We start from the raw sequence: 12898 nt of genomic DNA, 5'->3' as shown, positions 1-12898 counted from the left end.
CCATTATATTTTCCCATAAATAATATCATTAGACATTTGTTTACCTCAGTGATATTTGGGTAGCAACTCGAATTACTCTTGGCTGACTTCCTAAGTCATTTTCTCGTCCACTTACTGCATCCACTAAGAAAATGCGCCGAGTTAGAAGCCACTTGCCAGAGTTGCTGTCTTTTATTATAAAAAGAAAAAAGTTTACTGTACACATTTAAAACAAAATTATTGTTTTAGATAAGATGGCTGCAAAAAGCTACTAGTATAAGAAACACCTGACAATGGCCTTCTCTAACTCATGTGAATGTCTTCTTTCTTTTTTTGAGACAGAGTCTCACTCTGTCGCCCAGGCTGGAATGCAGTGGCGCAATCTTGGCTCACTGAAAGCTCTGCCTCCTGGGTTCACACCATTCTCCTGCCTCAGTCTCCCGAGTAGCTGGGATTACAGGTGCCCGCCACCACACCCAGCTAATTTTTTTGTATTCTTTAGTAGAGATGGGATTTCATCGTGTTAGCCAGAATGGTCTTGATCTCCTGACCTCGTGATCTGCCTGCCTCAGCCTCCCAAAGTGCTGGGATTACAGGCGTGAGCCACCGCGCCCGGCCTCTTTTGTTTTTTTTTAGACAGGGTCTCACTCTGTTGACCAGGCTATAGTGCAGTAGCATAATCATGGCTCACTGCATTCTCAACCTGGGCTCAAGTGATCCTCCCACCTCTGCTTCCAGAGTAGCCGGGACTACAAGAGTGCACCACCACACCAAGTTAATTTTATTTTTTTTTGTAGCAACAGGTTCTCATCATGTTGCCTAGGTTGGTCTTGAATTTCTAGGCTCAAGCAATTCTCCCCTCTTGGTCTCCCAAAGTGCTGTGATTATAGGTGTGAGCCACTGCGCCTTGGACTTGAATGTCTTCTGATTGTTTGAACTTTGCATAGATTTGGAAGGCTTTTCCCTGCAAATTACCTGAAAAAGCGGAATTTTATAATATGAGTAATAACAAAAGAAACTAATTTGTCCAAAAAAGCATATTCAGGACAGTTTGAAGAAAAAGCCCTGGCCGGGCACAGTGGCTCAAGCCTGTAATCCCAGCACTTTGGGAGGCCGAGATGGGCGGATCACGAGGTCAGGAGATCGAGACCATCCTGGCTAACATGGTGAAACCCCGTCTCTACTAAAAAAAAAAAAATACAAAAAACTAGCTGGGCGAGGTGGCGGGCGCCTGTAGTCCCAGCTACTCGGGAGGCTGAGGCAGGAGAATGGCGTAAACCCGGGAGGCGGAGCTTGCAGTGAGCTGAGATCTGGCCACTGCACTCCAGACTGGGCGACAGAGTGAGACTCCGTCTCAAAAAAAAAAAACAAAAAGCCCCAATTTACAGTTCTACTAATGTTTCTCAGGATATACCCTTAGCAACAGTATAATTTCTTAACAATATGTCTGGTAATAAAATTAGTAAAAGTTTCTAAATCCACCATCAATATATTGTTTTATTTTTTGGCACACTGTATAGAACCATATAAGAGAGAATTCATGAGCTTTCTTATGTGGTTTATTAAATTATCATGTAGGTTAACTTATTTATTGATTCCTGCTCAGGGAAAAAGTGGTATGTATGGATGTCTTACCTTGGTTCACAAATATCTTATTGTGTTGAAGATTTAGGTTTAACACAGGCACAGCCAAAATATATTGATGTTGATTTTCATCAGCATATTCAAGGTACACATCATAAAATATAGGAGTGGGAAAGTCAATTAAGATCTTAGAGATAGGAATCTCACACTGAAAAGTAAAATTAAAAATAAAAGCACATGAAACAGCAACTTAAAGCACTAAAAAGCAAAACAAAAAAATTACAATTGAAAATTAGCAAGCATATTTATTATCTTCAGAATGTTTTTCTAGTTGTGCAAAATATCTTTATACTACCTTGTTTATATGCGTTTCCACTTGCCTTCCAAAATCTGAATACTGTAAATATGATTATTTTATAAGGACCAAAAACACTAATAGTAAAGAACTGCTTTGAGAACTTTGAAAACTTCTTGAGCCTCAACTCAGATGAAGGAGGTATGCTTTCATTCTCAATATTAAGTGTACATCAGTGAAAAGGTTTAAAACTACTGTCCTATGGGATAAATTCCCAATTTTTTCTCCTGCTGTACAATGATGTCTATGATCTGCCTTCCATTAACCAAGCCAGGTTTATCTCTCATTACTCCCTATCTGTCTATGGTGGTCCATTCATACTAATCAACTTGTAGTTTCTAAATATGCCATGCTACTGTATGCCTCTCTGTCATTAAAATGTGGCTTCTGTCTGACATTTCCTTCCCCACTGTGTTCTCCTGGAAAACTCATATTCATTATACAAGCTCAAGTATCACTTACTTTGTGAAGCCTTTCTATACTTCCCCAGGAATCAATACCTTGTACAAATCTATAGAATTACACTTATTATATTCTTTGCAATTATTTGTCTATATAACTGTTTTGCCTACTACACTACGAAGAACTTGAGAGTTGGCCAGGTTCAATGAAATAAAAATGCTTTTTAAACCTGATGGAACATTGGCTCCACTGTTTATGTGACACAAGTCTTTGAGTAAATTACCTAATTACTTGGCATAATTTCCTCATCTGTGAAGCACAGATATTATGTATCTCACATAGTTATTTTATGAATCAAATGGGATAATAATGATAAAACGTTGAGCACACAGAGACAGGCATTACATAAATGTTGATCTTTCTGGCCTATGTTAGAAGCACAATAACATTTATTTTGAAAACAGCAACAACAACAACATGTAAATCATTTCTGACAAAAGAAGTAAATTCATGTTCATGGTAGAAAATTTGGAAATTATAAACAAGAAAACAAAAATAATTTCTGACCCCACTATCCAGAGGTAATCACTGTTAGTAGATTCTTCCAATCTACTTTCCATAATGGTATTTTTTGTTGTGGTTTTGTTCTATGGTTGTGTGTGGAACTTTATCAAGATGTATTTTTACAGACTAATGAATTGATATGGTTTGGCTGTGTTCTCACCTAAATCTCATCTTGAACTATAGTTCCTATAATCCCCATGTGTCATGGGAAGGACTGGAGGGAGGTAATTGAATCATGGGGGCGGTTACCCTCATGCTGTTCTCATAATAGTGAGTGAGTTCTCATGAGATCTGACGGTTTTATGAGGGGCTTTTCCCTTTTTTGCTCAGCACTTCTCTTCCTGTCACCGTAAGTTTCCTAAGGCCTCCTCGGTCATGCTGAACTGTAAGTCAATTAAACCTATTTCCTTTGTAAACTACCCAGTCTCCGGTGTGTTTTTATTAGCAGTGTGAGAATGGACTAATACGTGCATGTCTTTCAAGAATTTAATGGCTCATAATATTCCTTAGTAAGATAATGTAATTTCAAAATAGGTACCAAAGTAAGGAATGTCAGAGAAGGAAGGAGAAAGAAAAAAATGGAGGAAGATGAAGGAATTATTTTTGTTTGTTATTAGGGGGTAGAAGAAGGGAGTAACCCTTTATTAGTCATTTAAAAAAAAGCATTTTTACCTTATTTCAAAATGCTCAGAAGTAAGCATTACTTTTTAAGACCTATAAGCCTAGAAGCAGATAAACAATTTATTACGAATATGTAATATTATATGATGTTTAAGACTCTAGGCTGGGCGAGGTGGCTCGCACCTGTAATCCTAGCACTTTGGGAGTCCGAGGCTGGTGGATCACTTGAGGCCAGGAGTTTGAGACCAGCCTGGTCAACATGGCAAAACCCCATCTCTAAGAAAAACACAAGAATTAGCTGGGTGTGGTGGTACATGCCTGTTGTCCCAGCTACTCAGGTGGCTGAGGCACATGAACTGCTTGAACCCAGGAGGCAGAGATTGCAGTGAGCCGAGATTGCAGTGAGCCAATATCGCCCCACTACACTCCGGCCTGGGCAACAGAGCAAGATTCTGTCTCAAAAAACAAAACAAAACAAAACAAAACAAAAACCTCTATAGATAACAAGGTGCTCTGTTTATGCCACTGAAATCAAGCTTTTCTGTACCCAGGTAATAAAAAATTATATTAATTAGTGAAATTATTCATCACTATTAAAAACATTTCTGGCCAGGCACAGTGGCTCATGCCTATAATCTCAGCACTTCGGGAGGCTGAGGAGGGCAGATCACCTGAGGTGGGGAGTTCGAGACCAGACTGACCAACATGGAGAAACCCCGTCTTTAGCCGGGCATGGTGGCACGTCTGTAATCCCAGCTACTCGGGAGGCTGAGGCAGGAGAATCGCTTGAACCTGGGAGGTGGAGGTTGCAGTGAGCTGAGATCGCGCCACTGCACTCCAGCCTGGGCAACGAGAGCAAAACTCTATCTCAAAGAAAAAAAAAAAAAACAAAAACAAGAAAAAAAAATTTCCAATCTCAAAATTTAAGTATTATTCCAATTACTGCTGATATGATATTTTGAAAAATAAAGCTAAAATATAGTCTAATATTGTTCAAACTTACATTTTGTTGGTAGGTTGTTCCAAATGAATAAGCAGCATTTAGCCTTGTTTCTGTGTCTGGACAAAGCTACAGTAAAATAATACAACACATAAATATCTCTCACAACTGTTTTCTATTCTTATACTCACCCAAACATGGATATACGCTCTACGTCATACTTATGTAATGTATCAAGGATATGAAAAGTTAAGGGAACATCTGTTATAAATTAAAGTCACAACTTTAAAGAAATAAAACTTAGCCAGGCATGGTGGCTCACACCTCTAATCGCAGCACTTTGAGAGGCCAAGATGGGCGGATCACGAGGTCAGGAGATCAAGACCATCCTGGCTAACACGGTGAAACGCCGTCTCTACTAAAAATACAAAAAACTAGCCGGGTGTGGTGGTGGGCGCCTGTAGTCCCAGCTACTCGGGAGGCTAAGGCAGGAGAATGGTGTGAACCTGGGAGGCAGAGTTTGCAGTGAGCCAAGATCACACCACTGCACTCCAGCCTGGGTGAGAGAGCGAGACTCTGTCTCAAGAAAAAAAAAAAAAAAATTAGCCAGGCGTGGCGGCTGGCACCTGTAGTTCCAGCTCCCAGTTATTTGGGAGGCTGAGTGAGCCAAGATAGCACCATTGCACTACAGCCTCGGCGAGAGAGTGACACACTCTCTCAAAAAAAAAAAGAAAGAAACTTAAGAAATTCTAATTTAAAGCGTAAGAAAAAAAATCAACTGTAGTATGTAACTGATGCTTTATTCATACAATAATCTAATCTTTTCATCTTTGCCTCAGGCAAAAATAATGCACATTATTAATTCTTTAACTAGAATTGTGCTTACCTGTAAAACACCTCCTTCTAAAGTTTGCCACTTGAGAAAATTTCCTCTTATATCATAGGAAGCAGCAACAAACTTCAGTTTTGTATTCTGATTAAAGAAAACAAGAGCAAAATCAGGTCAAATACTCTGAAAGTCATACAATGTCCTATAAAGAAATGTTCATCATTGACAAATTACATTCAATTACCTTTATTTTGAGGCTCAATTAATCTATTTCTATGACTAAATACACCTAAAATAATTGGACTTTTTTTTTGCATGAAAATTATTATTCTAGAATTGAGAGGCAGCCCTAGTGCCTCTCACTAGGAGGCTAGTGACAGATAGCCTCCTTTCGAACCTGTTAAATAGGAGGCAGTGTGGGAAAACAGTATCTCCTCATTCTGGAAGGTCAAAAAGTTAGAGGTAGGAATCTGGCCCTGTGAAGTGCTGAGCAATGTCACAGAGCCCCAGTCAATCTTTGGAAGCACTTCTTTAAGGTATGGAAAAACAGGACAGAGATTTTTTGCATTTGGTGTTGAAAACTACTCTTCCCAACCCTACAAGTACTACTTCTTGTCATAACCACATAATCCAGAAGTATCCACATATTCAATATGACAGCTAAACTCTATACTGTTTGGTTCTTGTAAGTTGTTGACATTTATATTTAGTTTAGTAACTGAGTTTGTAGCAATAACCTAAAAAGGTAAGAATTGTAACTTTTTTATTACCTTTTAAAATTATAAATCAAAATGTAGTTATCCTCGAATGATATTAGACATTTTTACCTGGTTTTCTCCTTTAAAACTGAAATTTGTAGGAAGAGAGGTAGAACTGAGGACTTGAGGTGCTAATCCTAACTGGTCTCCATAAAACAGCCAAGGAAGATTCTGTCTCCTATAAACAGTTACAACTGTTTTAATAACGGAGAATAAATATTTCTTATTAATATTTGTGAATATATTAATAACTGCACTGAATTCAGTCAAAATAACATTTCATCAATTAAAATATCCTTACCAAAATGAAATAGAATGAACAGTGCTTAGTCCAGCAGTATTTTCAAAGATAAACTGAAATAGTCGACATGCATCAAATGTGGCAAAGTCGTAAGAATTCATGTTCATCACACATATATTTCCAAGAGCTTGACAAGATGTTAGATTGGCATATACCTACAACAGAACAATGGCAAAGAAAAGTAACATGAACCTGAACAGTCTATGCAAAAGTTGATATAAAAATTTTACTTTGTGCAGGTCTGTTCGAAGACGGCCAAGTAGGAATAGCTCCGGTCTGCAGCTCCCAGCGTAATCAACGCAGAAGATGGGTGATTTCTGCATTTCCAACTGAGATACCTGGTTCATCTCATTGGGACTGGTTGGACAGTGGGTGCACCCCACGGAGGGTGAGCTGAAGCACAGTGGGGCATTGCCTTACCTGGGAAGTGCAAGGGGTCGGGGGATTTCCCTTTTGTAGCCAAGGGAAGCCATGACAGACTGTACCTAGAAAAACAGGACAACTCTACCTAAATACTGCGCTTTTCCAATGGTCTTAGCAAACGGCACACCAGGAGATTATATCCCGCCCCTGGCTCGGCGGGTCCCATGCCCACGGAGCCTTGTTCACTGCCTGCACAGCAGTCTGAGATCCACAGCGAGGCAGCAGCCTGGGGGAGGGGCATCTGCCATTGCTGAGGCTTGAGTAGGAAAACAAAGCAGCCAGGGGAAGCTCGAGCTGGGCGGAGCCCACTGCAGCTCAGCAAGGCCTGCTGCCTTTGCCAACTCCACCTCTGGGGGCAAGGCATAGCTGAACAAAAGGCAGCAGAAACTTCCACAGACTTAAACATCCCTGTATGACAGCTTTGAAGACAGCAGTGATTCTCCTAGCATGGCGTTTGAGCTCTGAGAATGGACAGATTGCCTCCTCAACTGGGTTCCTGACCCCGTGTAGCCTAACTGGGAGACGCCTCCCAGGAGGGACCGACTGACACCTCATACAGGCGGGCGTCCCTCTGGGACGAAGCTTCTAGAGGAAGGATCAGGCAGCAGTATTTGTTGTTCTGCAATATTTGCTGTTCTACAGCCTCTGCTGGTGATACCCAGGCAAACAGGGTCTGGAGTGGACCTCCAGCAAACTCCAACAGACCTACAGCTTAGGGACCTGACTGTTAGAAGGAAAACTAACAAACAGAAAGGAACAGCATCAATATCAACAAAAAGGACATCTACACCAAAACCCCATCTGTAGGTCCCCAACATCAAAGACCAAAGGTAGATAAAACCACAAAGATAGGGAGAAACCAGAACAGAAAAGCTGAAAATTCTAAAAACCAGAGTGTCTCTTCCCCTCCGAAGGATCGCAGCTCCTTGCCAGCAACAGAACAAAGCTGGATGGAGAACGACTTTGACAAATTGACAGAAGTAGGCTTAAGAAGGTCAGTAATAACAAACTTCTCCAAGCTAAGGGAGGATGCTTGAACTCACTGCAAGGAAGCTAAAAACCTTGAAAAAAGATTAGATGAATGGCTAACTAGAATAAACAGTATAGAGCAGACCTTAAATGACCTGATGGAGCTGAAAACAATGGCACAAGAACTACGTAATGCATGCACAAGCTTCAGTAGCTGATTCTATCAAGTGAACAAAAGGGTATCAGTGATTAAAGATCAAATTAATGAAATAAAGCGAGAAGGCAAGGTTAGAGAAAAAAAGAGTAAAAAGAAACGAACAAAGCCTCCAAGAAATATGGGACTATGTGAAAAGACTAAATCTACGTTTGATTGGGGTACCTGAAAGTGACAGGGAGAATGGAACCAAGTTGGAAAACACTCTTCAGGATATTGTCCAGGAGAACTTCCCTAACCCAGCAAGGCAGGCCAACATTCCAATTCAGGAAATACAGAGAACACCACAAAGATACTCTTTGAGAAAAGCAACCCTAAGACACATAATTGTCATATTCACCAAGGTTGAAATGAAGGAAAAAATGTTAAGGGCAGCCAGAGAGAAAGGTTGGGTTACCCACAAAGGGAAGCCCATAATACAAACAGCAGATCTCTTGGGAGAAACTAAGCCAGAAGACAGTGCGGGCCAATATAAAACATTCTCAAAGAAAAGAATGTTCAACCCAGAATTTCATATCTAGTCAAACTAAGCTTCATTAAGTGAAGGAGAAATAAAATCCTTTACAGACAAATGCTGAGAGATTTTGTGACCACCAGGCCTGCCTTACAAGAGCTCCTGAAGGAAGCACTAAACATGGAAAGGAACAACCGGTACCAGCCACTGCAAAAACATGCCGAATTGTAAAGACCATTGATGCTAGGAAGAAACTGCATCAACTAATGGGCAAAATAACCAGCTAGCATCATAATGACAGGATCAAATTCACATATAACAATATTAACCTTAACTGTAAATGGGCTAAATGCCCCAAGTAAAAGACACGGACTGGCAAATTGGATAAAGAGTCAAAACAAATCAGTGTGCTGTATCCAGGAGACCCATCTCACCTGCAGAGACACACATAGGCTCAAAATAAAGGGATGGAGGACGATCTACCAAGCAAATGGAAAAAAAAAAAACAAGCAGGGGTTGCAATCCTAGTCTTGATAAAACTGACGTTAAACCAACAAAGATCAAAAGAGACAAAGAAGGCCATTACATAATGGTAAAGGGATCAATTCAACAAGAAAAGCTAACTATCCTAAATATATATGCACCCAATATAGGAGCACCCAGATTCATAAAGTGAGTCCTTAGAGACCTACAAAGAGACTTAGACTCCCACACAATAATAATGGGAGACTTTAACACCCCACTGTCAACATTAGACAGAACAACAAGACAGAAGGTTAACAAGGATATCCAGGACTTGAACTCAGCTCTGCACCAAGTGGACCTAATAGACATCTACAGAACTCTCCTCCCCAAATCAACAGAATATACATTCTTCTCAGCACCACATCACACTTATTCCAAAACTGACCACATAGTTGAAAGTAAAGCATTCCTCAGCAAATGTAAAAGAATAGAAATCACAAGAAACTATCTTTGAGACCACAGTGCAACCAAATTAGAACTCAGGATTAAGAAACTCACTCAAAACCGCTCAACTATATGGAAACTGAACAACTTGCTCCTGAATGACTACTGGGTAAATAATGAAATGAAGGCAGAAATAAAGATGTTCTTTGAAACCAATGAGAACAAAGATATAACATACCAGAATCTCTGGGACACATTTAAAGCAGTGTGTAGAGGGAAATTTACAGGACTAAATGCCCACAAGAGAAAGCAGGAAAGATCTAAAATGGACACCCTAACATCACAATTAAAAGAAGTAAAGAAGCAAGAGCAAACAAATTCAAAAGCTAGCAGAAGGCAAGAAATAACTAAGATCAGAGCAGAACTGAAGGAGACAGAGACACAAAAAAACCCTTCAAAACATCAATGAATCCAGGAGCTGGTTTTTTCAAAACATCAACAAAATTGATAGACCGCTAGCAAGACTAATAAAGAAGAAAAGAGAGAAGAATCAAATAGATGCAATAAAAAATGATAAAGGGGATATCACCACCGATCCCACAGAAATATAAACTACCATCAGAGAATACTATAAACACCTCTATGCAAATAAACTAGAAAATCTAGAAGAAATGGATAAATTCCTGGACACAGACACCCTCCCAAGACTAAAACAGGAAGAAGTTGAATCTCTGAATAGACCAATAACAGGCTCTGAAATTTAGGCAATAATCAATACCCTATCAACCAAAAGAAGTACAGGACCAGATGGATTCACAGCCGAATTCTACCAGAGGTATAAAGAAGAGCTGGTACCATTCCTTCTGAAACTATTCCAATGAATAGAAAAAGAGGGAATCCTCCCTAACTCATTTTGTGAGGCCAGCATCATCCTGATACCAAAACCTGGCAGAGACACAACAACAAAAAACAAGAGGATTTTAGACCAATATCCCTGATGAACATCAATGCAAAAATCCTCAATAAAACACTGGCAAACTGAATCCAGCAACACATCAAAAAGCATATCCAACACGATCAAGTTGGCTTCATCCCTGAGATGCTAGGCTGGTTCAACACACACAAATCAATAAACATAATCTACCACATAAACAGAACCAATGACAAAACTGCCACATGATTACCTCAACAGATGCGGAATAGGCCTTCAACAAAATTCAACAGTCCTTCATGCTAAAAATTCTCAATAAACTAGGTATCAATGGAACGTATCTCAAAATAATAAGAGCTGTTTATGGCAAACCCACAGCCAATATCATACTGAATAGGCAAAACCGGAAGCATTCCCTTTGAAAACTGGCACAAAACAGGGATGCCCTTTCTCACCACTCCTATTCAACACAGTGTTGGAAGTTCTGGTTAGGGCAATTAGGCAAGAGAAAGAAATAAAGGATATTGAATTACGAAAAAAGGAAGTCAAATTGTCCCTGTTTGCAAATGACATGATTGTATATTTAGAAAACCCTTGTCTCAGCCCAAAATCTCCTTAAGCTGATAAGCAACTTCAGCAAAGTCTCAGGACACAAAATCAATGTGTGAAAATCACAAGCATTCCTATACACCAATAACAGACAAAAAGAGAGCCAAATCATGAGTGAACTCCATTCACAATTGCTACAAAGAGAAAAAATACCTAGGAATCCAACTTACAAGGGATGTGAAGGACCTCTTCAAGGAGAATTACAAACCACTGCTCAACGAAATAAAGGAGGACACAAATAAATGGAAGAACATTCCATGCTCATGGATAGGAAGAATCAATATCGTGAAAATGGCCCGACTGCCTAACATAACTTAATAGATTCAATGCCATCCCCATCAAGCTACCAATTACTTTCTTCACGTAATTGGAAATAACTACCGTAAAGTCCATATGGAACCAAAAAAGAGTCCACATTGCCAAGACAATCCTAAGCAAGAAGAACAAAGCTGGAGGCATCACACTACCTGACTTAAAACTGTACTACAAAGCTACAGTAACCAAAACAGCATGGTACTGGTACCAAAACAGATACATAGACCAATGGAACAGAACAGAGCCCTCAGAAATAACACATCTACGACCATCTGATCTTTGACAAACCTGACAAAAACAAGAAATGGGGAAAGGATTTCCTATTTAATAAATGGTGCTGGGAAAACTGGCTAGCCATATGTAGAAAGCTGAAACTGGATCCCTTCCTTACACCTTATATAAAAATTAATTCAAGATGGAGTAAAGACTTAAATGTTAGACCTAAAACCATAAAAACCCTAGAAGAAATCCTAGGCAATACCATTCAGGCTGTAGGCATGGGCAAGGACTTCATGATTAAAACATCAAAAGCAAAGGCAACAAAAGCCAAAATTGAAAAATAGCATCTAATTAAACTAAAGAGCTTCTGCACAGCAAAAGAAACTACCATCAGAGTGGATAGGCAGCCTACAGAATGGGAGAACATTTTTGCAATCTACCCATCTGACAAAGAACTAATATCCAGAATCTACAAAGAACTTAAACAAATTTACAAGAAAAAATCAAACAACCCCATCAAAAAGTGGCTGAAGGATACGAATAGACACTTCTCAAAAGAAGACATTTATGCAGCCAACAGACATGAAAAAATACTCATCATCACTGGCCATCAGAGAAATGCAAATCAAAACCACAACGAGATACCATCTCATGCCAGTTAGAATGGCAATCATTAAGAAGTCAGGAAACAACAGATGCTGGAGAGGATGTGGAGAAACAGGAACACTTTTACACTGTTGGTGGGACTGTAAACTAGTTCAACCATTGTAGAAAACAGTATGGCGATTCCTCAAGGATCTAGAACTAGAAATACCATTTGACCCAGCCATCCCATTACTGGGTATACACCCAAAAGATTATAAATCATGCTACTATAAAGACACATGCACCCACATGTTTATTGCGGCACTATTCACATTAGCAAAGACTTGGAACCAACCCAAATGTCCATCAACGATAGACTGGATTAAGAAAATGCGGCACATATATACCATGGAATACTATGCAGCCAGAAAAAAGGATGAGTTCATGTCCTTTGCAGGAACATGGATGAAGCTGGAAACCATCATTCTGAGCAAACTGTCACAAGGACAGAAAACTAAATACCGCATGTTCTCACTCATAGGTAGGAACTGAACAACGAGAACACTTGGACACAGGGCGGGGAACATCACACACCAGGGCCTGTCTTTGGGTGGGGGACTGGGCAAGGGATAGCATTAGGAGAAATAAGTAATTTCTTATTTCTTATAAATGATGAGTTAATGGATGCAGCAAACCAACATGGCACATGTATACCTATGTAACAAACCTGCACGTTGCGCACATGTACCCTAGAACTTAAAAGTATAATTTAAAAAATAAATAAATAAAAAGAAAAAATATTACTTTGTTTTCATTTTGCCTATTCTAGGGCAGCCATGGTGACCCACAGCTATAATCGCAGAACTTTGGGAGGCAGAGGCAGGCAGATCACTTGAGGTCAGGAGTTTGAGAGCAGCCTGCCCAATGTGGTGAAACC

At 39.8% G+C, this 12898-nt stretch overlaps 1 protein-coding gene across 5 annotated transcripts in view; it reads right to left on the bottom strand.

The window, feature by feature from the left end:
* The window catches only part of TMEM67 (transmembrane protein 67), a 98160-nt gene that overhangs the window by 62706 nt on the left and 22556 nt on the right, over positions 1-12898 (bottom strand). For all 5 annotated transcript variants that reach the window (XR_004435239.1, XR_004435238.1, XM_033202598.1 and 2 more), the window contains exons 8-13: positions 6334-6488; positions 6102-6210; positions 5332-5418; positions 4509-4574; positions 1615-1771; positions 45-168 (exon numbers count right to left, since the gene is read on the bottom strand). Coding sequence is in view for 3 of the 5 variants with exons in the window: in XM_033202598.1 (XP_033058489.1) it covers positions 45-168; positions 1615-1771; positions 4509-4574; positions 5332-5418; positions 6102-6210; positions 6334-6488 (698 nt within the window). In the remaining 2 variants the exon portion in view is untranslated. The remainder of the gene's footprint in view (positions 1-44; positions 169-1614; positions 1772-4508; positions 4575-5331; positions 5419-6101; positions 6211-6333; positions 6489-12898) is intronic.

This window comes from Trachypithecus francoisi, unplaced genomic scaffold, assembly GCF_009764315.1.
Source record: "Trachypithecus francoisi isolate TF-2019V2 unplaced genomic scaffold, Tfra_2.0 Lachesis_group7, whole genome shotgun sequence".
NCBI lineage: Eukaryota > Metazoa > Chordata > Mammalia > Primates > Cercopithecidae > Trachypithecus > Trachypithecus francoisi.
This window is presented reverse-complemented; position numbering and strand designations above follow the sequence as displayed.